This window comes from Balaenoptera physalus (genome assembly GCF_965194825.1).
Source record: "Balaenoptera physalus genome assembly, chromosome: X".
Classification (NCBI taxonomy): Eukaryota; Metazoa; Chordata; class Mammalia; order Artiodactyla; family Balaenopteridae; genus Balaenoptera; species Balaenoptera physalus.
The window spans coordinates 96,756,706-96,782,285 of record NC_138903.1 but is presented as its reverse complement, the minus strand read 5'-3'; the positions used below and the strand labels follow the sequence as shown (position 1 = coordinate 96,782,285).

General features: G+C 41.9%; 1 protein-coding gene across 1 annotated transcript in view; it reads left to right on the top strand.

Moving 5' to 3' along the window:
• The window catches only part of GUCY2F (guanylate cyclase 2F, retinal), a gene marked incomplete at its 5' end in the record, with an annotated part of 83,494 nt that extends 66,848 nt beyond the window's left edge, over positions 1-16,646 (top strand). The window contains 4 exons of the mRNA XM_082445690.1: positions 3,231-3,329; positions 6,366-6,460; positions 11,715-11,803; positions 11,893-16,646. Coding sequence (XP_082301816.1) covers positions 3,231-3,329; positions 6,366-6,460; positions 11,715-11,803; positions 11,893-11,980 — 371 coding nt within the window. The 3' untranslated portion in view covers positions 11,981-16,646. The remainder of the gene's footprint in view (positions 1-3,230; positions 3,330-6,365; positions 6,461-11,714; positions 11,804-11,892) is intronic.
• Positions 16,647-25,580: the final 8,934 nt, after the last annotated feature.

The following is a 25,580-nucleotide window of genomic DNA, read 5'->3' as shown; positions in this document are numbered from 1 at the left end:
TACATCATTCCTTTATGTCTCCCCAAGTTTACGCTCTTCCCAGCACCTGCCCTACCCCAGTGGGCAGCAGCCCTTGTTCTAGGTACCAAACCCTTCCAGTCTACCTTTCTTGTTAGAGCCAACAGTTCCATGTTTGACTATGATACAAGACCAACCTGCACATGTGGTATTTAGGATAATTCCTTTAATTCGTTAAAATCTCAACTCCTGGAGTATTTTTCTCCCACACGCCTCTTCACTTGCTTGAACGTCTTCAGGACTCCCCTTCATTGTACCCTTTCCACCTATCTTCACATTCACAGGTATCTTCACAGGTCTCTCACCTACTAGCCTCTTGCTCCCCTCTTTACTCCCCTCCTCTTTATCTTTGCTTTGTTCTTCTAGGTTCCTTTTCTTCTCCCATCATTTTCATCCCTTTCCTACCAAATGTTGTAGAAGAATGATTGACATTTATCATGCCATTTCTTCACTATCCATTGCCTCTTTAGTCCCTTTGCAATCTGGCTTTAGCCCTTACCACTTTTCCCAGTCCTAGTCTGCCCTTATCTCTGCAGCATTTGATATTCGTGACGATTCTCCCTCAGTTGGCTTTTATGACCTGCTCGTCACTCTCTGAATCCTTCTTCTCCATTTCATTTACTGGCTCTCTTAGCAATCCCTGCTCTCTAACTGCTCCCACATTTTCTGCAAAGCTCTGAGCTGTGATCTCCTTGCTCTCTGTATGTCCTGACCTCGAATTCATTTCTCAACCCACTCCAACCTGGCTTCCATTTCTACCATTGTCTGATAATCTCTTCTGTCTTTATCTGTCCCTTAAATATTGATATGCCTCAGGTTTCTGTCTTTCATCCACTGTTTCTCTCCCCTTATATGCTCTTCTGCGTCATCTCATCCATGTCTATGGTTTAACTACCACTTGTGTGCTGATGACTTCCAACTCTACAACTTCAGCACCGGTCTTCTCCCTTAAGCTTCAGCCCTATATATCAGACTTGCTACTGACATTTCCACTTGAATGTTCCACACAGACCTCAGACTCAACAGATCCAAAACAGAGTGATTTTCTTCCCACATAATCAGCTTCCTCTTCCTGTACTTATTTTCTATTTCAGTTGGTGTCACCACCATTCACCTAGTTATTCCAGTTAGTCTTGAGTGTCACCCTCCTTGACTCCTCCCTCACCCTGACCTTCACCATTCAACCAATTACTAAGTCTTAAACATTTTACCTTTTCAGTATTTCTTGATTCTGTCTTTCTCTTCTTGACTCTCACTACTTAAGTCTAGGCCACCAGCATCTCTTGCCTGGATCACTGCAATAGCATCTTCTTGCTTCCACTCTTGCTTCTTTCTATCCATCCTTCTCATAGTCATCACCGTATCTGTGTTTGCTTGCCTGTCCTTCCATTAGACTGTAAGCTCCTTGATGGCAGGAACCAGATCTTACTCATTTTTGTATCCTGAATGCTTAGCACATAGCAGGTTTTCAGTATTTTTCTTTTAAAGAAAAGCCTTCCTCTCCCATTTGTGCTTCAGTTTCACATCAACAACCCCCCTCAGCACATCTCTTCTTGGATGAGTCACCATTACTTCAAATTCTGCATATCTAAAGCTTCAAGTCATCTTTTCCCACAAACCAGTGTAAGCTCGTAAGCCCATGCCAATTTCCTCATGGTTGTCAATCAGACAGTCAACACTTCTCCTTTGATAATGTCTCTCTTTTATCACTCCTTTTTGCCCTCCGTCCATCATCACCTCCTTTCCAGTACTTACAACCTTGTGCTTGAATTACTGCTATTACACTTAACGGTTTTCCCTGGTTTTACTTTCTCCCCTTTCGATGCGTTCTATACACTGACCTGAGAAAAAAAAAGAAAAAGGATTTTCATCATGTAATTCCCTGCTCAAAATTCTCTAATGATTCAAGGTCCGCCATCTTGTACAACTCAATAGCCAACCTTGTCTCTAGTTTCTCCTTAGGCACCTGAACTAAGCAGACTGCTTTCTCTAAGAGCTTCCCAAAAGTTCATGCTCAGTCCCAACCACAAACCTTTGATTTACGTCCCTTTTCTCCTACTCAAATCCTACCCCCCATCAAGATCCAAATCAAATCTTACCTTCTCCATTGGGCCACTTTTGACTGAACCAGGTCTTAATAAGCAACCCCTCCCCCATTTTCTAAACTATTAGAGCACTTCTGTCTGTGCTATTTATCTTGCCTCAGCCATACATTGTCTTGGATTGTTGCTTAATTCCTTCCAGTTTGGTAGTCTCTTCTCTTCAATTAGATTATAAACTCCTGGAGAACTGAGACCATGTGCTACACTTTTTATTCCCCTTGGTGCCTAGCTCAGGGCTTAATGAATGCTTCTTAATGGGTGAGAAATGAATTAAAATGAGAAACATAATTTTATTTACTTTTATTCTTAAAAATTAATGTTCAGAAAGAACTTTTTGAAGCAAAAACACTTAATTATTTTCTCTAATTCAGGAAACAGCAAAAAGATAATGCTGAACACTTTTCACATAGAAACAGAACAGAGACCAGAAAGGTGAAGGTGGAGAAATGTCTAGATCATCTTGAACTAGGTTTTCAGTATGGTTGCTGAGATTTTTTCAAGTAATGTTCACTCTCTGAACACTTAACATGATCGTATTAAAATGTAAGAACAAAAACCATTCTAAGGGCAAATAGAAAATATTCTCAGATTATCTTTATATACTACTCTTCCATGCACCTAACACAAATGATTGAATGTCAACTCTACTTCTTTTCAGATTTTCCAACTGTCTTAGCAATAATTCTCTTTATAGACACAATTTGGGAGACAGCCCTATGAGATCCCTCCTTCCAACCCTAAGGCACAAGAAAGAGTCACATTTTTTCCCTTGCAACAAACATGTTTGGATCCTGAATCCCTGCCCAGGCTTTTCTGATTGGGTTTAATGCTTATTTGTCCCTGTTGACAGATATAAGCATCTTGGGTGTAACTGTTACTTGGAACAAAGGTATAAATCAGAAGGGTAATCATTTCTTCATCGTTATAAATTTGCTTTCTGGTAGGGCAAAGAGTTCATTACTCACTCTAAGACTTCCTTCAGATGCCCAGAGCTATTTAGTGGCAACTTTATTCTTTTATGCAGCTGCATTCCTTCCCTTGGCAGTGTTCCTCTATTAGCATTGGATGCATACCTGTTGACTATACTCCCAATTGCCTGCTACTCTACAGGGCCGGTTGCTGCTGGAGTGGTGGGCCTCACCATGCCCCGATACTGCTTATTTGGAGACACTGTGAACACAGCTTCTCGGATGGAATCAACAGGGTTACGTGAGTACTTCTAGAGGGATGGATGGGATGGTAACCTCCTGTTACTGACAAAGTGATTCTTCCTCAAGAGAGGGAAAAGAGGGACTTCCCTGGTGGTCCAGTGATTAAGACTCCGCGCTCCCAATGCAGGGGGCCCAGGTTCGATCCCTGGTCAGGGAACTAGATCCCACATGCCTCAACTAAAGATCCCACGTGCCGCAACTAAAAACCGCCCAAGCCACAACTAAGACCCGGCACAGCCAAATAAAAATAAATAAATAAATAAATATTTTCTTAAAAAAGAGAGGGGAAAGAGAGCAGAGAGATGTTTTAATGTTTCAAAGAAAAATCAAAGATAACTGGAGAAGATGAAGATTTAACACACATTATTTTGGTCTCTAATGGCAAACCAGCAGGGGGTGATGTTGGATTGAACATGATGTTGTTCTAGCCGTGAAGCTGTAGCTAGGTGACGCTGAAACAGCCAGACAATTTGATCAAAACAACTCAAAAAAATCCTTTGGGTAAAGGAACAAATTGGCCAACCCGGTGGGTTTGGGAGCGTCATCTTGAAAAAGGAAATAGGTAAGGGACTGACATTTTTCAGCTTTTCAGCTAGTTTGTGGAGACACGCCCAGAGCCAGCTGTCTCCCAGCCAGCTGCTGTTTGCTGCTCTAGTCCTCTTTTCGAACTCATTACGACCCCAGGAGTTCTGGCTTCATCAAATAGCGCCCTCAAGTTTAGCTAGCAATAATCCCTCAATCTAAGGAGCTTGGAATTCTGAAATAATTAATTTCAACTTGCCTGTATATAAAACTCTTAGCTTCTACCAAAACAGGCATGGTATCAAAGATACCATTTCTCCCTACTTCTTTGAGAAGAAAACTGTACAAACCATTATGTCATTTGTGTGCTGCTGGCAACTCTTCCTTGGTTATTTCCTGCTACTATTAAGGCAATGTCAGAATCAAAATGTGCTTTACCTATATTATGGTTGAGCAAAGCGATTCGTTCAAGCTAGTATAAAAAAAGCATCAAGAACCACAATAGAGTCTATATATAGTTTTCATGGATTTTACATTTTAAAAAAACCACTTAAGCCCTTAGCAGCCCTGGCTCTGGCAGCTACTAAGCAAGACAAGCTCTTCCCAAACTTCAGCAATATACGTAAACAAGTCCCTGATGATGGTGGCCTATATCACAGTAGGTGGTGCCCTGTCTGACCCCCTCCTCATCACTCATGTGTGGAAACAGCCTTGCACAATGGGTCCAGTCTTAGTCAATCTAGCCTGTGCAGCCATGATTAAGGAGGCAGCATGGAACTTCTTAGAAGCTGTTGTCAGAATAAATTTTCTGACATCTGGGAAAGTCTTCGAACTCCACAGGTATGGCAGAGGCCATGGAAGGAGTCATCCAGGAACTGCTGCACGCATATAACTTTGCTCTGGAAGTGCAACCCAAGATGAAGTGAAATTGATCATGGAAACGCAATGCAGATTTGGCACCGTACTCTGGACTGCTGTAAGCTTGTAGAACACTGAAGTCATATTCTGGTCTTCACCAGGGAAACCCACTCCACACATGTCACGTTGGAAATACAGAGGTGAGAGCAGAAAGTGAATTTTCAGATTCGGGCAGCACCTTGTCCAGTGATCAGCTAGGAAGGAGAAAATGGAGTGAATCATGCACAGCAGTGTGTGACTGAAACACGACATTAAGCGCCACTCCTGAGTGAAGATCTGTAAAGAGGTAGACTAACTTCATGTTGGATATGAGACTAGGACGTGTCATAGGTCTATTTTTTTAAAAAATCAATTTCATCAATACCTCCTCTATGCTCAGTTGAATCTACTGCTTCTGGGGTGGAAGTGACTAGTAACCCAGCCCTGGAGTGACCTTCCTTGCCACACAACTGGACGGTGGTTGGAATGAGCCATCTCTCCGTATTGAGCTGTGCGTTCCCCATCAGTAGGATTATTCTACTGAAATGTTCCCTCACAACAAGATGCTACTGGAATGTCACACATAGGGCTGGCTAGGGACACACTAGGTGAATTTTAAGGATGGGACAAGCTTTTTGGAGCAGAGGTTTTGGGTGACCATGAGGTAGTGAGGAAGATACAAACAATACTGAGCTGTCAAGAGAAGGAAAGTCATTGTAGAACACAGCAGAAATTTCTTGCAGTTCTTTTCAGCCATGACTTGCTACTCAGATTCTAAAAGAGTTACTTTCTCAAGTGTGTGTGAGACTGTCTTGGACTTTTATTGAACACAACTTGAACAAGGTCTTACTTCATAGGATGACAGTTTTCAGGACAGCTAAGGACCCTACCTCAGTTAAATGATTGTTCTTCACCAAAGAATTACACTTAATTTCTAAAAAGAAGGTTTAGTCATAGTTCCTCATATAAAGCTCTCATCCCAAGTTGGGATTATTAGTTGAAAAATAATCCATTCATGTGTGTACACAGCTAGAGGCACCCACCCAAAGGACAGCTATAGATGTAGTCACCACAGAGTGTTGGCAGAGGTCTTGGGACATTTCTCACTGATGTTTTATTTTAAGTTCAGCAATATTGAAAGACAGTTGGATGGATGTATATGGAAGAGACACCCTTTTGCCTCTTAACTAGGATGTGCAAACCTTGGGGGTTCAGTCCCGGCAGCAGCCTGTGAGAGTGGCTGCTGAAGCTTAACTTCCCTCAGAGGAGGTCACGCTTCAGCTGAGAGCAAAGTAGTGGTTGCTTTTTTCTTCGTCTCAAACCTCAAGTTGAATGAACACCTCTCTACTGCATGGTCTTTCATCTGAGATAGTGTCTAGGAGGCTGATAGGTGCTACAGCTAATGTTTTATTTGGTGTTTGGCCTGGTGAGGAAGGCCATCCATCTCCCTCCCCTCCTCCTGTGAAACTCTAACTAAAGCTCTCTCTCTCTCTCTCTCTCAGGGACTTTGTTTAGGGTCTAGTTCATTTAGAAGTGGGGGCATTTATTACATTAATATTTTTCTCACTGATTTTACCTGAAAAGATCCAAAGTCATGACTCTCTTGCTTTTACAGCTTATCGCATTCACGTCAGTCACAGCACGGTGACAATTCTTCGAACCCTGAGTGAAGGCTATGAAGTGGAGCTTCGAGGAAGGACAGAGCTCAAGGTATAATGTCCTTTTGTTTTTTGAGTCAAACCACTTGGACACACCTGCTCCTGGAGAGGTCATGGTCTGCTGAAAGAGTTTACCTGGGTGTCTGACTATAATTTGGGCAGAATTTCCAGCTCCATTTCTGGTTCCCAAAAGATTGTTCCTTTTTGCCTCACTTTTCATTCCTTTAAAATATGGCTACAGTGAGAAGGATCGTTAAAATCCCTCTGCATTTTTCTGACTAGGAGTTGCATTTTTCTCTCTTAAAAAATTGCCCAGAATTTGGCATTTCAGTGAGCGGCACTATTATTTACATTTTCTAACTTCCATTTCATTTAGTATGTGGCAGTGCTACAGTATTGGGGAGTTTGGGTTTTCTGTCCATCTGCTTGGTGGCTCTCCTTTCTGATTTTTCATCCACAACACTGACCCCCTGTTTACAGAGAGGCTTTATGTCTTTCCCCAAGGACCAGTCAGTTCTGATGAAAGACAAACATTTTATAGTGCCTTTTCTCTGTTAAGACTATCACTTGATCTGGGATTCAGGATTATAGTAATATTCCTTTTTCTTTTTTCACCATTTCCACTGGATTCTTTTCATCTTCCTCTGGGTACCCCAGGGCCCCTGGTTGTCCCAGCTGTAAGAGACTCTAGAGATTTGATAATTTAACTCCATTTTCAGATGAAGAGCCAAGGCCCAAAAAGGTGAAGTAATTTGATCAGGGTCATATAGTCAGTTGATAGCAGAGTCAAGCCATAACCCAGGAAGCCTGACTTCCCATTCAGTAGTCTTTCTATGATACCACTGTCCATGAAAATTATTTCCTCAGTGATTATTCCTGGGCAAAGCAAAATCCGGGCACTGAATGATGCACAATTTGTTTCTGTCATTTGCATGCCTACCCCAAATAGTGGCAATTTACATATAAAAGGATTTCAGAAGTCAAAGATTGGAAGGCCTGGTTCTAGTTGATCAATTAATTCCCTTTATGGCTAGTCCTAGTTTGTCCCTTCCAATAGATCCTTAATATCTTCTAGCAGGGGAGATGGGTCACTTATTAGGGGACAGAGGTTTCTTTCCCACCTCTGCAGAGAACGCAAAGATAGGATGTGGGTGACGATATTACTTAGGCAATGAATCAAATCACCCAAGGCGTTTGTGATCCCTCTATATATTTGGTCATTTCTCAGCAGAAGAGGACAAAGGTGGCCTGGTTTCCTGAAGCACTTGCCTGCCTGTATTACTAGACACAGATTCCCTCATTTAAGAGAGAATTTAAGAGCTGAAGAGGTGCCACTTTTGAAACTGAAAAGGAAAAATATACCCCCATCCCCATGGTTTTTATTACCCCCCAAATACCAGTCAGGAGCAATCACATCTTTGGGTGGTTCACATACAAAAGCAGGACTACTTCAAAAGGGCCCTCTGCAACTTCACAGTTTCCCCTTCCCCAGGGAATTTGGGGGAAGAGGCTGGGAGAGGCTTCCCCTAAGGCCATGTCAGGCCTTGGTTATTGGGGTGGCAGGGGCCTCCTGAGGAAGAGAGATTGAGAGGGAGATACTGAGAGAGAAGAACAGAGGGTGCCCCAGGGGAAAGGAAAGGCCAATGAAAAGAAGGATAAGGATAGGAAGTAAGACCCACAGAAAGGAAGGGAGAGGAGGGGAGATCTTTTCTGTCTCTGTACCTCTACCTCCCCACCAGAGGCAGGTGTTGGCTATTACCTAGTAGGGACTTGGGGACAGAAGATTCCTTGTCCTTTGAGGGCATGCAATATATCCCCAATAAGACCACATCACCAGCACACTTTAGAAATTCTGATTCAACATTTCCATCACCCCCCGCCCCCCCCGCCCCCATCCAAACTGTGCTGCTGGAAAGCAAGAATCGCTCTAGTGCCTGGGTCAGAAGGACTACATTTGATGGCCAGCCAGGTGTGATTTCAAAGCTGATGGCCAAAAACATCCTCTCCTTCCAGCTGGCTGAGGCTTAAAATTCCTCCATCAGAGCCTCTTCTCTTCAGCTCAAGGCTTGGATCCAGTAACAACAACACTCTTCCCCCCTCTACCCCCCATCCCATTTCCTTCACTGGAGTGATGACGCTTTAAGTTGTTTCTTTTAGTGGGATCAAAGATGTGGATTGGATTGGCTGAGAGAGGAGAACACAGAGAAGTTGAGTAATTGGGTGGGAGGGGGGTACAAAGAAAGAGACCAAAATGAGGAAGTTTAGAAGAGGACACATTTGGAGACAAGAAGCTCATACTCTCTGGGAAGTTGTTCCCCTGCCCACTCCAACCTCCTCTTGTACTATACTGGCACAGAATCATCAGTGCTTAACTGGCCATTTCTGCTTTTTTCAATATTTTTCTCCTAATGGCCTGACGATAAGTCGTCTCATTACCTCTTCTCTTACATGAATGAGTCTTGTTTCAGTTACTGTTTTCCTAGGAAGTTTGAAGCTCCTTGCTGAGACTTTGTATATATCTAGGCTTATCACATATATCAGGGCCTTTTAGGTAGGTTGACATTGTGAAAAGATTTTCCCAAATGGTTGTTCTTAGCTGGTTTCTGTTGTCCTTGCCAGAGGTGGACATTTACACACCAGCAACTGAGCTAAGAAGTAATGAGTTGGATTGACAGAGTCATGAAGGTCAGAAGGTCTGGTCTGTAATTCTTGTCCCATCAATGACTCAATGTGTGACCTTGGACAAGTAACTTCATCTTCTCTGTGCTTCCATTTCTCAACATGGAGGCCTCTTCTGACCTGTGATTATCAGGAAGATCATTAATCACAAGCTTTAAAATTCCCTGCAGTTGCTTTTTGGCCTCTAGACCTGCCCCTTGACTCCAGTGTGTTGGAAAAACTATATGGTGTAGAGGGAAGAACACTTAAAATTTGGAGTCTAAGATGTTAACTAGACTTCTTGTTGTGATCATTTCACAATATATACAAATATCGAATGATTATGGTGTACACATGAAACTAATATAATGTTGTATGTCAATTCTACCTCAATAAAATATAGCAAAGTCATAGTAAAAAATAAGTAAATAAAATTTGTAGTCTAGTAGGGTTGGGTTCAAGTCCCAGCTATGCCTGCTTATTGACAAGTCATTTTATCACCATAAACCTCAGGGACCCCGTTTACAGAATGAGGTTAATAATAAACCTACTTTCCACAGTTTTTGTGAGGATTAAATAAGACAGGAGGTGCCAAAGTATCTTAAAAGTGTCAGGCCAAAGTAAGGTGCTATTATTTGGGAGGTCTCTGGGACTGCCTAGGGATTGATACTGAGTCAGAGAGTTCGCTTTAGGCTTCAGTTGTTGCATACTTGTTCCCCACCCCCCGCCACCTTCAGCAGACTTTTGAAAGTAGGGTGGGTAAACAGAGAGCTAGGATTCTAAGAATTCTCCTGGATGGGCTCCAAAACCTCAGAGAGCCCCTGGAGCTCCCCAGCAGACTCTTTGATTTGGAAGCTTGCCCAAGTCCATAACACTTCCATCCTATTTTGCAACCATTAGTTTTGGCATGCCAGTATGTCCCAGGACTCACCCAAAGATCTAGACAATCCTGGCATCTGCAAATCTCCCTTGGGGATTGGCATGCTGTCCTGATAGCCCCTAGAGCTCAAGAGAAACAGTCAACTATGGCTGGGGGTTGGGGTCACGTTTTGAGAGTATGTTTTACCAAAATGAGGTCCAACGACACCTTGAGTATTCCAAGTACTCAAGGAATGAGAGTGCCAGTTAATGGAACAGTCTATTTACTGAGCACCTGTTCTGTACGAGACACTGTACTAGGTTCTGTAAGGAAAACAAAGAGCTGAGGAGGCAGAAAGGTTGGGCTTCTGTTTAGGGCCCAAGACATGGCCTGATAATTGTTTTTATTTAATTACACTGTGAGCTCCTTAAGGACAGAGCCATCTCTGTATTCCCAGCCCTGACACAACAAGGGTGGAATAAATGTAAGAATGAGTGATGGGAGCATATTTTCAAGTTGCTCACTTCTTCTGAAAACAGAGTGGCCCCAAACAGTCCAATTATTTGAGGTTTAGGTTTACGGTGGGTTGGTTGCCTGTTCATGGAGGTTGGGCTGTTGTGGTATTCTCTTCCTACTTGCTTCATGGAGGGCTCGTTCAGAGCCTTGAACCAAATATTTGGGAAATGCTTTGTGATTCTCCAATTAAATGTGCTAATTATTATTATGGTTGTTGTCGTGATTGTTAAGGGATGGATATATGTGATGTAAAATAGAGAATAATGGATTTGATATTTAAAGGGGGCAAACCTAATTGGAATTTCTAAGTTAAACTATTTAGAACTGTTCCAAATGAGATCTGCCGAGAGTGAGACCATATTTCAGATTAATGAGTTGGAAACACATCCCATTACTTTTCTCAGTCTTAGTAAACACATTTTTTCCTTACGGATTGGGGAAAATGAGAGGACAGAGAAAAGAGAATTGAAAGGAGGAGAGAGAACCACATTGTTGAGGAGGGTTGATTGGAAAGAGGGGAGGACAGGGCAGAGGCAGAAAATTTGGCTCTTCTGAGGTCATCACTCAGGCTCTGGGGCAATGAACTTGAGTTTACATTCCCTTCTTCTTCTCAGACCTGTGGTTCTTGACAGTCAACTAATGGGGCTCTAGGTGGAGGCCTCCCTGGGGTGTCTCTCTGTAAGACTCCCTTGGCAGGAAGAAAAGAACATTGCAGAAATGCAGACTTCTCAAAGCAGCCAGGATGCCCTGGGCTTAAGATCAAAGTTGCATGGCGTGCTTTCCATTTCTATTCCCTTTTTGGGTTTTGTGAGGGCCATTGGATGGTGGAGTGTTGGGGATGGAGGTTGACTCTGAACGTATGTACTCTAGATACAAAAGACAATGGGTTGCCTAATTCCAAAAGATCATGGCAAAAATGACAAACGGAATCTTTGATTGAACGTACAGATGTTTGGTTGCTATGAAGCGAAACATCCACGTATTCCCAAATATGGAGCTGCGTGGCAGCGGGTAGACAAAACATCTGGATGACAGCTTGAAATGCTGTTCGCTCTTCATCTGGCCGCTGTGGCAGCTTATGGAGCTTGTCTGAGCCTTAGGTATATACGGCAAAGAAGCCGTGTAGGAAGGAAGACTCCAGGGAGTGGTGATAAGGGGAAAGCAGAGGCAGTTTCTGAGCCAAACGGAATGTTTGCCCCCTACTGACCAGAAGGACTTCTTTAGGAAAATTGGTTATAGCACGTTTAAGATTTTCCGTATTTTCTATAATAAGGGCAAAGGCACAGAAGAGACATTCTGGCTGGTTGGAAAAAAAGGCTTCACGAAGCCCCTTCCCGTGCCTCCACCAGTGGGCAAAGATGGGTAAGTGGAGATGACACTTAGCATCTTCCCATGCCCCTCTCTGCCACACTCTCTTCGTTAACTATTTTTGCGTCTCTCCTGCCCCGCAGGCAAGTGGGCCATGGCCTGCAACCAGTGGAGATCGCAGCCTTCCAAAGAAGAAAAGCAGAAAAGCAGCTGGTGAGAAACAAGCCGTAAGGTAATGGCCAGCAGGAAAACAGAGCCCAGGAACTGGCCAAATATTCAAAGCTGGGGCTCCCTTTGGCATGGGTGCCAGTCTCAGCCTACATTCTGTTGGCAGAGTGTGATGGAGTTGGTGAATTTCCAAGCTCCACTGAGTTGTGCAAAAACCTTGTGGGGAGGCCTATTGCAGAGCAAGCTGCATCTGAGGGAGGTCAGCTGCCCCGGCCTTAGAGAGATCTTCGCCTCCTCACTGATAACGTATTTGAATGTTAATGAGGCTGGCCTTGTTATCCAGTTATCAGGCAGGTGCACCCATCTATCTCATTGTCGAGCACTTGGGCCTCACGGTGAGCCACCTCTGGTCTTTAGAGACTCACCTCTATTTAAGCCGCACAGCAATATTGCAACGACCCCCTTTTCCCAGGATCTATTGGCAAGATCATCTTCGAGGGGATGCTTATGTCATTTCCTCTGCAGGCCCCGCCAAATTGCTTTTGAGGTTGGTATTGCCAACCAAAGTAAGACTGGCAACTCCTTGACTGCCTGGCTTGAATTCAGGACAATTTCCCTCATCCCTCCTCCCCTACTAGAAGGGTATCATTCCGAAGCAGCAACAACAGCCTAATTATCAAGAATTCTCCCCATGTATTTATCTCTGAGGAATCCATTGCTTTATTGGGCTCCTGTCAGTATCTCTTCTCTTCTTTATCTTGCTTTCTTATTCTCTCTTTCATGGAGACACTGACCCTCAGGCCCATTGCTCTCTCCACATATCCTTGGAAATCACACGATTCTAAAGTAAACATTAGGGCATCTCCACACACTCCTGCTCCCTTGTCTTTTTAACATGTTCCAGAATAATCACAATTCCAACAGCAGCTACCAAAGGCATCCACATTCTTCCTATATTTCCACTAGCCTTTGTTGACTTTGTCAGCTCTCGATGACTGCTTTTCTCCTAAGAAAACCCAATGCATCCTCATTTCTGTGACTATCACAGGTACCCTCTATGTGTCATAACATTTATGCTTCAGAAAGCTTCTGTACTGAGCATGTGGCCCCCTGCACCACCCTCTGCCACCCTGCCACCTGGGACCCGGCTCTGTTCTTTCCTCCTAACCAATATAAGCAGATAATCAACTGGGACACACATTCATCCAATCTCCAAGACATTCTTTCCTGTAGGGAAGGAAACACCCAAGACACACAGCACACAGTCAGTCTCGGTCTCTGCCTCTGCCTCTGTCTCTCTCTCACAGCAGGGAAGGGTTTGGAAGCTCTTGAAGTGTTTTCCCTCTGGCAGGGTGGCACAGGCACTGGAGGTACCTCACAAGAACCTATCCATTCCTAAGAATGTGTTGGAGTTTGCAGCAGAAAACACTGCAGCTGACTCGCCGTCATTGGCTGTGTGCTTGGTAGTGCTTTCCCAGCACTGGAGATGGATATAGCTGAGGCCATTTACACTCACTCTTCTGGATTCCCTTGATAGAGGACAAGATTCCGTGGGATGTGCATCTGTGAAACAGATTGAAGCCAATTGGCCCCAAAGTGGATTTGACCTCTGATCCTGGCCTCATCAGCACTTGTGCTTTAACCAGCGTGTTAATTGACCACAATGGCCTTGGCAGGCTGTACAAATCACAAAAGTCCTCAAAAAGAGCCCCCTTAACAAATTTCAGAAGGCTTGACCTAAATCCAAGAGCTCCCAGACATCTCACTTACCTTTCACTAAATGTCCTATGTTGATGCCACCGACTAACACCACCTATTCCAGAATGTTTCCAACTTTCTATGAATTTTCAGGCTGACTCTTAGTGAGATAGACTCAACTTCTAAAATACCCACAAGATCTAGGAATGCCTCACGTGCACTGCCGCTACCATGGGAGCCATTGAGGAGACACTTGAAACCTTGAGAGAGCATTGTGGTGTCAGACAGGGAGGAAGGAAAGATGCTGTGAAAGGGGGTATAGCTTTGGCGAAGTGACTGCAGGGCTTGCCTTTCAGGCTGCACCCTGCTGTCTACCTAGTAACTCCTTCCTCCTGTCCTCCAATATCTACCGCTTCCTAAAACTTCCTAGAGGTTGTTACTTTCCCTTAAATTTCACCAACTGGGGTTCATTTGGGGTTGACAAGCCTCCTCTTCCAACCATAGGTATACATTTTGGAGGGTAAGAGGCAATTCATCCCTAATATCATAATGAAGGTGAACTGAGCTAGATGCTCAGGAAGACTGGGAAGTTTCATTTTCATCAGGACTAGGAGAAATGAAGAAGTTGGCTGTTTTGAAGAACGAAGGATTATAGTGGAAGGCTTGGGACAAGACACGAGCAATGGATCCCTAGGAGATGTGTGAAGGGTGAAACAAGTATGAGGGTGGAAAAGTCAGTTTAGATTCCTCTACTTTAAAACTTTTGCTTTGGGTTTTCCTTGGACCCAAAGAATGGGAAGAAAGAATGCTTTTCCTTGTGCTCTCAGGACCTAGGACCTCAGCCAGAGCGCTAATATAACTCTGCTTCATGCGGGTTAAATCAGCCTTTGCGTACTGGCCTAGAAACCTGACCACCGCATATGTAACACAGTTTCTCTGCAGCAAGGCATTCCAAACTCCAAGTCATTGACTTATAAATGTTTAGGACACATCTCATTAGTAAGTTGAGAATTACCTATGTATTAATGTGCCTCCTCTTTTTTTGTTAAATCTGTAAAAACCTTGTAAATAACAACATTATGCAATTGTAAGTATGGAATCCTGACAAATGTAATAATGTTTATTTTTTCAACGACCCAGGAAAGTTTAGCAATTTGCAAACTGCTGGTGGAGTAGCATGATGTTGCAGGGCTTGGAATCATTCATATTGAAATCCTGTGAAAGGCCTAGGATGGAGAAGGTATACTTACTGTTTTCTCTTTCTCCCACCCAGGAACAAAGGGCTCCAAGATTGACATCTTCTCTTGGTGAGGCAATGGAAAAGCTCACTCCTGTTCAACAAATTGTTCTGCCTGGGCAAGAAATTAGTGAATGACTATACCTCTGAGGATGATGACCAATGTCTAGGGTTATTCAAGCCTAATTCCACTGTAAGGGGGCCCCTGGGAAGTAATTTTAATAAGCTTCGTTCACTACACAGCTATCACCAAAAGGCCATTTGAATGTATACTACCATGGATGTGAACCCTAAGGAAGGGCAGAGAACCACCTCCAAGTTTAGTCATTCTAAAAGAGCAGACCCTATTTGGACTAAGATAAGAAGCTCTCTATTTTCACAGAAAAAAAAAGTAGGAGGCACTTTGTTTTCTTTTTCATTTCGTTTGAATCTCTAGAAAGTATTTAATGAGCACAATTTATAACTCAGATACTGTGAGATTAGTGCCAGGAAAAAACATCTTCCAGCAAACATACATCTGAATCCCAGTGCACTGTGACCTCAGTTGGCTGGAATGCATAGGGAAGAGGAAGGGGGAGAAGAGTCTGGTTAACTGTGTTGTTTGGATAACTGAGGGCTAAGAAGAAGTTCCTTTGTTTTCTGATTGCTTATTACTCAAAAGCTTTCCAAAATTGTCATGCTCTCTTTTCTTGTCTGAGTAAGGAGAATCTAGGCAACACAATTGAATTGTCCTTGCTAGGTGAGTATCTCACTGCGCCTCAGGGTCACATTCTGAACATGACGGAAGAGATGTAAGAGATATTGTTAGGGTAAAAGATATAGCGGTCGTAGATTGACTCGAGCAATTCCCTTACAGTTTGGTACCTTCCCTCCCTTCCCCTGTCCACCCTGCCTTTCAAGCCCCTACCCCTGCCCTTAAACTAAATCCCTTTGAACATTTGCTTTTACTTTATTCTTTTAGTTTTCCTACTTTCAAGGGGTTATTGGCAGTGGATTGCCACAGTCACATGGACCGAAGCAATAAGGCTTAAGTCACAGGCATGTTTAAAATAGTTAAGCAAGCTTTTCCTCTCTTTTATTATAAAAAATAATCTCTTTATTAAAACAGCTGAACCCAAACATATCAGCCAGTAAAGCAGTTAATTCTTTTAGAACAAGCCTTTTTAAAGAAAGAAATGCCTGAGGTATAATTTGATACCTTTCTCACTAATATTTAATTTTTCCATTATCAGCTCACCCTGAATCTGAGCTTAGAGTCACAAGCTCTTCCCAGCATTTTTCCCTCAATCTTCAGTCAAAGCGCCCTTGGACTACTCTCTTCACAGAAGCTCACTTCTCTCAGCCTCAGGGTGGTCTATTTACTATACTAAAGCTGTTCAAGAGGATGCAGAAAAGGCTCAAGTTGCCTTTCAATCTCCTCGAACTGAGTTTCTAATCCCTTTTTCTAGACATGGCAGTGGAGGAGGAGACATGAAATATCATCTTCTACTGGTGGCCACGTTCAGTCCAAAGCTGAACTTTTAAGACTTCTAGAAAGAGGCAAAGCCTGAGGGATGTTTCAAAGAAAGGTACCAACTTAAAACATGACTTTACTTCTCCTAGAGGAGGTGGTACTGCCCTCTTATATGAATATGGAAGGATTTTGGGGGGCAGGGTAGGGGGAATGAGGCTGCAGCTGTAGGTGCCATGGATCAAGATTCTCCCAGACATCGTGTAGTGCTTTAGCCCCAGGGACTGTCTAGCCCCTGGGCTGGCCCTGTAAAGTGACCACTGACCAGCCAAAGTCTTTTAGTGAGCCGTTAAGATCCACTGTATCGAATCCTACCCCCTAGTTCCCTCTTCGGTATTTCTCTAGTCTAGCATGCCAACCAAGCCTACCTTGTCTGGCCTGCTAGTCCTGTCTTGGTCATGATCACATCTTCCTTTGCTTGATTCTATCGTGAACCTCTATCTAAAATCATCCATCCTTTCTTGGATTCTTTTCCATTAAGGCCTTCTGCGTTGACCAAAACTAAGCTTTCTTCAATTTGCCTTAGTGTTTTAATTATTTATGGAGAAGAAAAACACTCTCTACTTTCATGTACCATTTGATTTATTTAGTGGAGTATAGCCTGATTCTTATATTTCTCTACTCATCTGTCACTAATAACACAGGAGCTTGAGTTGGAGGTGAAAAGGGACCAAAATGATTTTTTCAAAATGATGTTTTCCTAAGTAAACTATATTCTTTGTGCAAAACAAAATATTTAGAAAACAATTTAAACAAGGTTTTCAAACAGCTATTTAAATCAGTTTCACCACATCCCTTATATCTGCTTGTTTTCTTGTGATTTGCCTCTACTCAAAATGGATTATTGGAAAAAGAAAGCCAAATGCTGATGAACTTCAAGTTGGGTTCTGCTTACTTGAGGTTTGACTGTACTCTACAAACGTAATGTAACAGAATGGTCATCCCATGGGGGATTATTTAAATCTCTTTAGGTTTTTTTTTTCTTACTGATCTCAACAGCAATACAAGTTCATTGTAGAAAATTTAGAAAACACAGAAAGGCACAAAGGAAATTGAAATTGCTCAAAATCCCTTTAGATCATTTATTCTATTTTATCCTTCCCGTTTGGGCTCACTTCATAGATTATTGCATGTTATTATAACATCCATCCAGCCAAAGAATACCTGAAGTCAGCCTGATTCTCAAATTAGTCCACTTTACTTTTATTTTATTTTATTGCTGGCAGTGTTACTCATATTTCTGGTGGCGGAGGCTGAATCTGTTTAGATTGTGGGCAGCTTTCAGCGATCCACTTATTCCTTATTTCACTCGATGTAGCTAAGCAGGAGGAGATAGCAGATGGCTATCTACCTCATCTGTAACTTGGTTTACTACACAAAACTACTCTACCAAAAAGTGTTGTTCCAAGGACTCCCATTCTGCCTACCTTGTCTTAGACTTAGTATAAACAACTTTATTACCAAGCTACTCATCTCATCACATTCTTGTCCTTAAGCCAAGTGGAATCAACTTGCAAGGAGTGGGAGGTGGCAAACGGCCAAATGGTAATACTTCGTACACTGGGTGGTCACATCTATGTGACATCAAACAATTGGATGTAACTTGAAAACTCAGTTGAATCAAGTAAGCATTAATTAGACAAAAGGCCACAATGGATTGGCCCTTTTATTTTAGCCTCCTCTTCAGCCAAAGCTAGTCGACTTAATCAAGCACATTTCCCACCTGGCTGGTTACTCCTAGCCCATTAAAATAATGGAATCTGTGCAATACGATTCTCTCTTACCCCTTCTCTGGTCCATGCCGTCTTCTCAGCTCAAGATGACTGATAGGTAGACTACAGACATAGACACAAGGTACCTTTTAAAAACCTACAATACACCTGTTATTTGTATGTTGTTTGGGTTTCTCTGGAGTGGTTTGTAAAAACTGTGCTATCTTACCTCCTTTCCAGTTTGGATTTGCTGCAGGACAAGCAATAGTGGATCTCTTTCAAAGAGGCACTGAGAGCAGAGGTGACTATTAATCTATATGCTAACTTTGGCTCACTGCAAATTAGAGTGGCTCCAGATGCCACTAAAGATTTTTCAAAGGTGACCTAATTCCAAGCAAATGAATGTGTGCACACAGAGTTATAGACCTGGCAGGGCCCTGGAGACCATCAACCGTGTTGAAATGTGGAAAAGTATATTAGGGTCCAGAGAGGAGAAGCCATCTTCCTAAAGTCACCATCTAGTTAGTAAAAGAGGAACTGCTCTTACCAAGTCAAAAAGAGATCTGAGTTACCAAGGACAACCCTTGACCCTTAGGAACACTCCTTAGAGATCCTGGGGAAAGACCCCTAAGTGTACGTATGGGCATAAGCTTGGCAGGAATACTTTGGTTTGGGGTGTTTTGAGCTAGGTGACTGTATTGACATCACAGTCCAGAGAGAGAGAGAAAAAAAATGCAGATTCCTTGGTCATTACATCACCTTTATCATGCAGACAGGATCTCATCTAGAGCCATACATGTTCCTAAGTTGATTTGGCCCGAGTGGATGGAAAACAACCTCGAATTCTGCCCAGCCTTATGGATTCATTTGTGAGTTGAAAGCACATGGTCTTAGTCCTATTTATAGAATTAAAGTCTCAGAAATACCTGAGAAGAGGCCTGACTTCAGAGGACATCTTAGGAACATTTTCACTGTGCCCATCATCCAAATAAGAGCTCCAGTATATGGGGAGGGAAGTCAGAGGAGAACCAAGCCTGCAAACTTCAAAGCGAGACAAGAACCAGTTCTGATTACTATTGTTGACAACCCCTTTCTCCTCCAGAGCCATGAAATCTGAGTTGTGGGTACAGTTCTGTACCCAGTGGGAATAGTCTGGCCAGGGAGGGACTTTGCCCCTGCACTCACTGGCTCCAGCTACTTCAGGGTGATTGAGCCCAGCATGGGAAGTAGTCCCAGGTGAATTTCTCATGACCATGCTTTTCTGGAATGAGAGATCAAAGGAAAAGCAATTGCTCCAAGCAAATGCTTAGAATCCTCTAGGGGACTAGCTGATGGAGGTAGGTTCTTTATAAGTGGCAGTATATTAACTTAATTGGGACATATTTGATGTGACTAAGAAGCAAGACCTGCTTGTTCTTTTGGGTATCCCTTGGTCCAGGAGCAATCTAGGGTCAGATTAAATTCACTGGGATGGTTGTGAGTCTGCAGAACCTGTCTCATAGGTCAGACTTGGGTTGACTTGGTCTCTTGTCCCCAAAGGACAAATATTAACATGAAATATCCTTACTTATGCCTATAAAGTGCAACACTACTTTAATGGTTTGTAGTGACAGTGTTCCAAAAGGGTGTCAAAAGATGGTTATGTTACTCCAGAGAAGTAAATTTTTTCCCTCTCTGTGTATATCTCTATCTATATTTCAGTGTACCTTTCTGGGATTAAAGCTCAGATCTTATAATCTTCTCTATCCTCTTTCTACAGTTTATGCTCTAGCCCAAACCTAGTGCTTGCTCTTTCCCCTGACCTTTTCTGATTCCATGCCTTTATTCATGCTTTTCCCTCTACCTGAAATTCCCTCTGAATACCACCATAGGAGGCCAATCCTTCAAAGTCTAGTCAAATATCACTTTCTCCAAAAAGCCTTCCTTGTTCCCACTAGTGATATGTCCCTATTTCTGAAGTCCTGTAATAATTGTACCTATACTTCTTTAATGGTTATATAATATTAACTTGTTTTCTAGCTATTTGTATATTTGTCTTGTTGTCCCTACTACACTTCATTCTACAGAGAAAAAAAAAACAAATGTTACAAGCTTCTTTATGGCAGGAACCATGTTCAATTCATCTTTGTACTCTGCACAGTGTCTGACATATATAAAAGGCACTCAATAAATATTTGGTGAATGAATAAATGAATATTTCTATGCCTCTCTGTATATCTTTCCTCTGTGCATTTTCATCTCTTTTCCTTTTTTATTTAATGTTTTTCTGGTGTTTCCATCCATCTGTCTATCTCTCACCACCCTTCTCTATCTGTATCTCTATATAAATTTATACATATATATATAATTTAATTAACCATTATAAAAAAATATATGTTGTATTTGTTGTGTTTATTAAGTTGAGGTTAAATATCTTGCTTTTCATTTGAAAAGCAGTAGTGTTTTTATATTCCCCTCATAAAATTTCCAAGAGGTAAATTAAGTCACATTTCTATTATGCCATTGTTGTTAACCTTTTTTTATCTTGATAGCCACTGTCTTTTGATAGCAAAAATGGTCTCCATTCATGCATTGAAAAGAATCCAATTATTGTTTACTATGGTTTTCTCTTAAGGCATTGAGAGGAGCCAATTTTAGGAATTATAATACTTAGCCAAGAAAAGTGGAGACTAAAGAACTAAGTGGGGGACATGATAGCTGTCTTGATATATGTGAAAGGCTACAATGAAGAGCAGGATTTCACTTTGTTTTATGTGGTCTCAGGAGACAGGATCTGAATCAAATGATGGAAGCTAGAGACATAAGGTCAATATAAGGAAGAATTTCCTAGAAATCAGAGCAGTCCAAAAATGAATGTTTGGGTCTCAAAGACTGTGAGTTCTCTGTTATTAGGGGTATTCAGATAGAGGCTGAATGGCCATGTGGTGGGGAGAGAGTAGATGATATTTCTAGGATTGTAGGGGGGTTGCAATAAATGATCTTTTAAGATCTCTTCCTACTTTGAGAGTCTCTTGGTCTGATTCTCTAACATGCCTACTTAAAGTAGACTTAGGCAGTTTTCAAATTTTAAGAACATATAAAAACAGATCAATTCAAATTAAAAACAGAAGAAAAAATTACAGGAAATAGAACTAGAAAGTTCAGACAGCCCTATGATAAATCACTGTCTTTGACCACTAAGTTTTACTCTGAGTTTCTTGGCAGTTAAGGTAAAAATGGAAGAAAACAACAAAATTGAGTCACATGGTTCTCTGTTGAGAAAAAAAAAAAAAAAAAGCCTGTGAGTTCATCTGCCCAGACTTTTTTTCCTGCCACTGAATTCTAAGAGGAATTTATCATGTAATTCCTTGTATAATAGGTAGTGTTTTTTATAATGGACAATGTGGTTTTACAAGAGATACAGACATAATCTTCAAATGGAAATGTCTTTTCTTCCCCTTCGAAAAAAGGGGATGTGTGTAAGCTGTGAAATCTTAAGCCGGTAAGAGCCTTTTTCTGTTGGAACACTAAGGTATTATGGTTAAGGTAAGTTGCTTTCTGTTGATCTGCCTCAATATGGAGACCCAGAACAGAGAACCTAGAAGAATGGACAGTTGACACGATCCTTATCTGTTCTCAAGTGTCTCCTGTATCAAGTGATCCTTTGGATCACAGTCAGTTCATTGTTGAATTCTCTGAGGGGTCTCTCAAGGAGGATTGAGATTAGGAGCCTAAAGATTTGTGGTCTTTGCCAATTACTTGCTGGCAAAGGACAATAGAGATATGCATCCTGGTCCTACCTACCCAGTAGGGGTGCCGTGAGGATGGAAGAGGAGAAAATTGATGTCAAAGCACTGGGGAAAGTTACAATATCTAACCAAATGTCAGGGATGAGGGATAGTGCTATTGCCACCAGACTGCATCTCACCAGGGCCTAGGCCTCTGGCAGGGCTTTGGTAGTTAGCTACTGGGAAAAGCCAATTTGTGAGATCTGCTATGAAATGTCATTGCATATCGACAGGGGCAAGGCAGTCAACCTCACAGAAAGATGATTCTGTGAACTTAATGACGCTTTGATAGAGTAAGGACCCTCGTTGTCCAGTATCAGAGTAGGTCTTATTCAAAGACATAGTCTAGCAACCAAAAGTAATTTCAAAACAATTCAAATTCTTGTGCTAATCAAAAACCATGAAGGAGATTCAGAACAACTCGTTAAATTCCCCTTTCTCTCCTGTGTTTTTTGTTTTTTGTTTTTTTGCATCATATTCCACAGGTCTCCAGTGTCTCTCTCTTCAATTTATCCACCCCACTCCCAACTTTCCCTGGACCTCCAGGCAGAGCAATTCTCTTTTCTCAATATTTTCCTCTCTCCAACCACTTTATTATGTATATTGGTTTAGAAATGCAGCCTAAATCCTTTCCCCCTGCCTCTCATGTATTCTTGCTCTCTCTTCTTGATTGTGTGTAACAAAAGGCCAAAGATCAATTTTGCTAAACATAGGAGGGAGAGGTTGGAATAGCGAGAATCCGAGAAAATAAAACTCAACTTCTCCTTGATGCACTGGGAGAGGGAGAAGGTTGTTAACATATACACATGAATAATTTTTCACTCCATCACACCATGACATGGAAATTTAGTCAGTTCCTCATTATGGACAGATGGATCATCAGAATAACTCACTTTAACTCTTTTGTTATTAACCCAATTTCTCTTGTTTTTCACTCTAACTTATAGAATAGATTTTCCCACAAGAGTTGGAAACAAAAACCTTCGGAAACAATAGTTGATTATCACAAAACCTTCTTGTGGATGAGGTGAGAAAAGGTAGCAAGCCTCGTGGAAAGGCTGGGGTTCCTCTTGGACTGGTTGTATACGTCATTCTAAGAGATGTCATCTTCAGCATGTAGAAGGAGAAAGGAGGAGTTGGCTAAACTTCCCAATGCTTCCTATGTCTTCCCTTTGTAGTGCAGCTTCAATATTTGACTTGTGGTATGAAATCCCCAAGCATTAGGAACACCTCTTCAAACAAAAATCCAACCCCAAATTCTAAAGCCAAATGTAAATATTTTGGTAACTGATTGCACCAGTCATACTTCCCTATTGGCAAAGATTCTGGCTAAGAGAAAGACAATTGAGTTGAAAGCACCGTAAAGGTGTGGAGAAAACATCTTCATCCTCTCATTTATGGCTCTAAAACACTGGCTACAGAGTTAAAGAAATGCCAGCTTCTGTACATTTTAGAAAGGTAAAGAAGTATACACTATGTATAGATTTCTTCAAGATTCTTCCCAGATTAACAATGTAGGGGCTTCCCTGGTGGCGCAGTGGTTGAGAATCTGCCTGCCAATGCAGGGGACACGGGTTCGAGCCCTGGTCTGGGAAGATCCCACATGCCACGGAGCAGCTAGCCCCGTGAGCCACAACTACTGAGCCTGCGCATCTGGAGCCTGTGCTCCGCAACAAGAGAGGCCGCAATAGTGAGAGGCCCGCGCACCGCGATGAAGAGTGGCCCCCACTTGCCGCAACTAGAGAAAAGCCCTCGCACAGAAACGAAGACCCAACACAGCCCAAAATAAATAAATAAATAAATAAATAAAAGTGCTTTTCCTTAAAAAAAAACACAAAAAAACAATGTAAATCACTTTAGTAGTCACTCTAACCTTGCTATTTCATGTAAGTCATGGGATGCTGATACCAGATGGGATATGCATTCTGATTTCATACCAGTATTGGCACAATGTCTAAAGCACTTAGCAAAGGCTCTGGCATGTATTAATGAAAAAGCAGGTCAAGCTTAACGGTGATGAAAATGATATCTATCCTTAATCACCTACCCAAATATCTCGCCTACAGACTCCCCAATATTCAGTTTTCATACCTTGTTTTTTTTTTCATGGTGCCAATAAATAGATTCATGTAACTTCAAAGGAGGAAGGGACCTCAAAGATCATTTAGTTCAACTTCTTATTTCACAGACTGGTAAACTATTCCCAGAGAAGAAAGTACCCTCTCTTAGTTTGCACAGCTGGTTAGTGGCAGAGCTGGGACTAGTACTTCCTTTCTCCTTGTTTCAGGTGCATAGTTACTGTTAAATTCAAACACTAGCTGTCGGCAAAATATCCACTATTGAAAAGGCACCAAGTGTCCTCAATAACTTCTGCACTTCACTTCAATATATTCTGACCCCTTTCCATTATGAAGCAGACGAATCATTAGTGATTAATTAGGTCTTCATATGGCACTATCATTTCTAGCCTGCTCCATGATCTTGCATTTTCTCCCTTCGTCTTTGGCACCGATTGAAAAAGCTACACAAACTATTTTTTGGACGAGCTCAGTTGGTTAGTTATATCACATCAGTAGAAAGGAAAGGCCTCAACTTTTGATTATTTAGTCTACACTCTTAAGAATTTCCTGACTTATACTTTCTAAATGGACTTAGTCTTTAGACCTTACAAGGAAGTAAATCATACTTATGTGAATAATGTATTTATTCAGTGTTCTCCTCCCCCATGGGAGAGAGGCTTGAATTTGCCAATCTGTGGATCAGTTTAGGATCACATATCAACCAATTAGTTTCCAAATCCACTAACCCAAATCTTCTGACTGTGAAAGGTTACAACTAGAACAAGAATCTGCTAAGAGCTGCCAGATCTCCCACATAACAGTTTTTCAGACTAACTTGTTAAAATAATGCCTTCATGATATTAGGTTACCTGATTTTGAAATTCCACCTTGTATTTATGCCAGTGAGTTCTAATTCACTTAATTATGACACTCACCAGAGTGGTATTATCTATCTTGGGAAAGAGAGAATTGAATGTATTCAAAGTCAGTTGTAGGCAGTGGCGACAGTAACTTCAATGGAACTGCAGTTCTGACCTGTCCTTCTTTTCCCTTATAAATATAAACTTAACTTCCAGAAGCATGATTTAACATATTGAATATTAACCAGTAAACAGACTATTACCCAGAGGTCTAATATACCATTCGCTTACCTGACTGCAATAGAACAATTTGGAATAGGCAGTTGTCTAGATTCTGTCCGAGGCGTTACTCGTTAAAGTAACTCATTGGTTAATCTGTATCCTGTGAGATCAGCTGGATATTCATACAGCCTGGTGACCCTGAGAAAGTGCTTGGAAGTTTCTCCAGTCATTTTTTTCTTTTATCATAGTGTCAAAGAGGTACTGGCAAATGGGCAATAGTTGGAGTTTCTTTTCCGCTTCTTTTCCAATCCCATCTCTGAGCCAAGGAATCAATGCAAGGATGACACATATGGCAAAGAGATCTGGGAAAATACTCTGTTCATCAGGTCCGCAGAAGCAGCCAAACCAGATAAATGGCCTCCAAAGTGGATTGTCAGTTTATGAGCAATCAAGTAACTGTGGAACTTCCAAAGCGTATTTCCGCTTTAGCTCATCAACCTTGGAGTAAACATCAACTGTGGCTATTAAGTCCAGGCATCATTAGCTTTCTGAAGAGCCAGATAACCTGTCATTTGCAGATCAGGAAATTGCTAATCT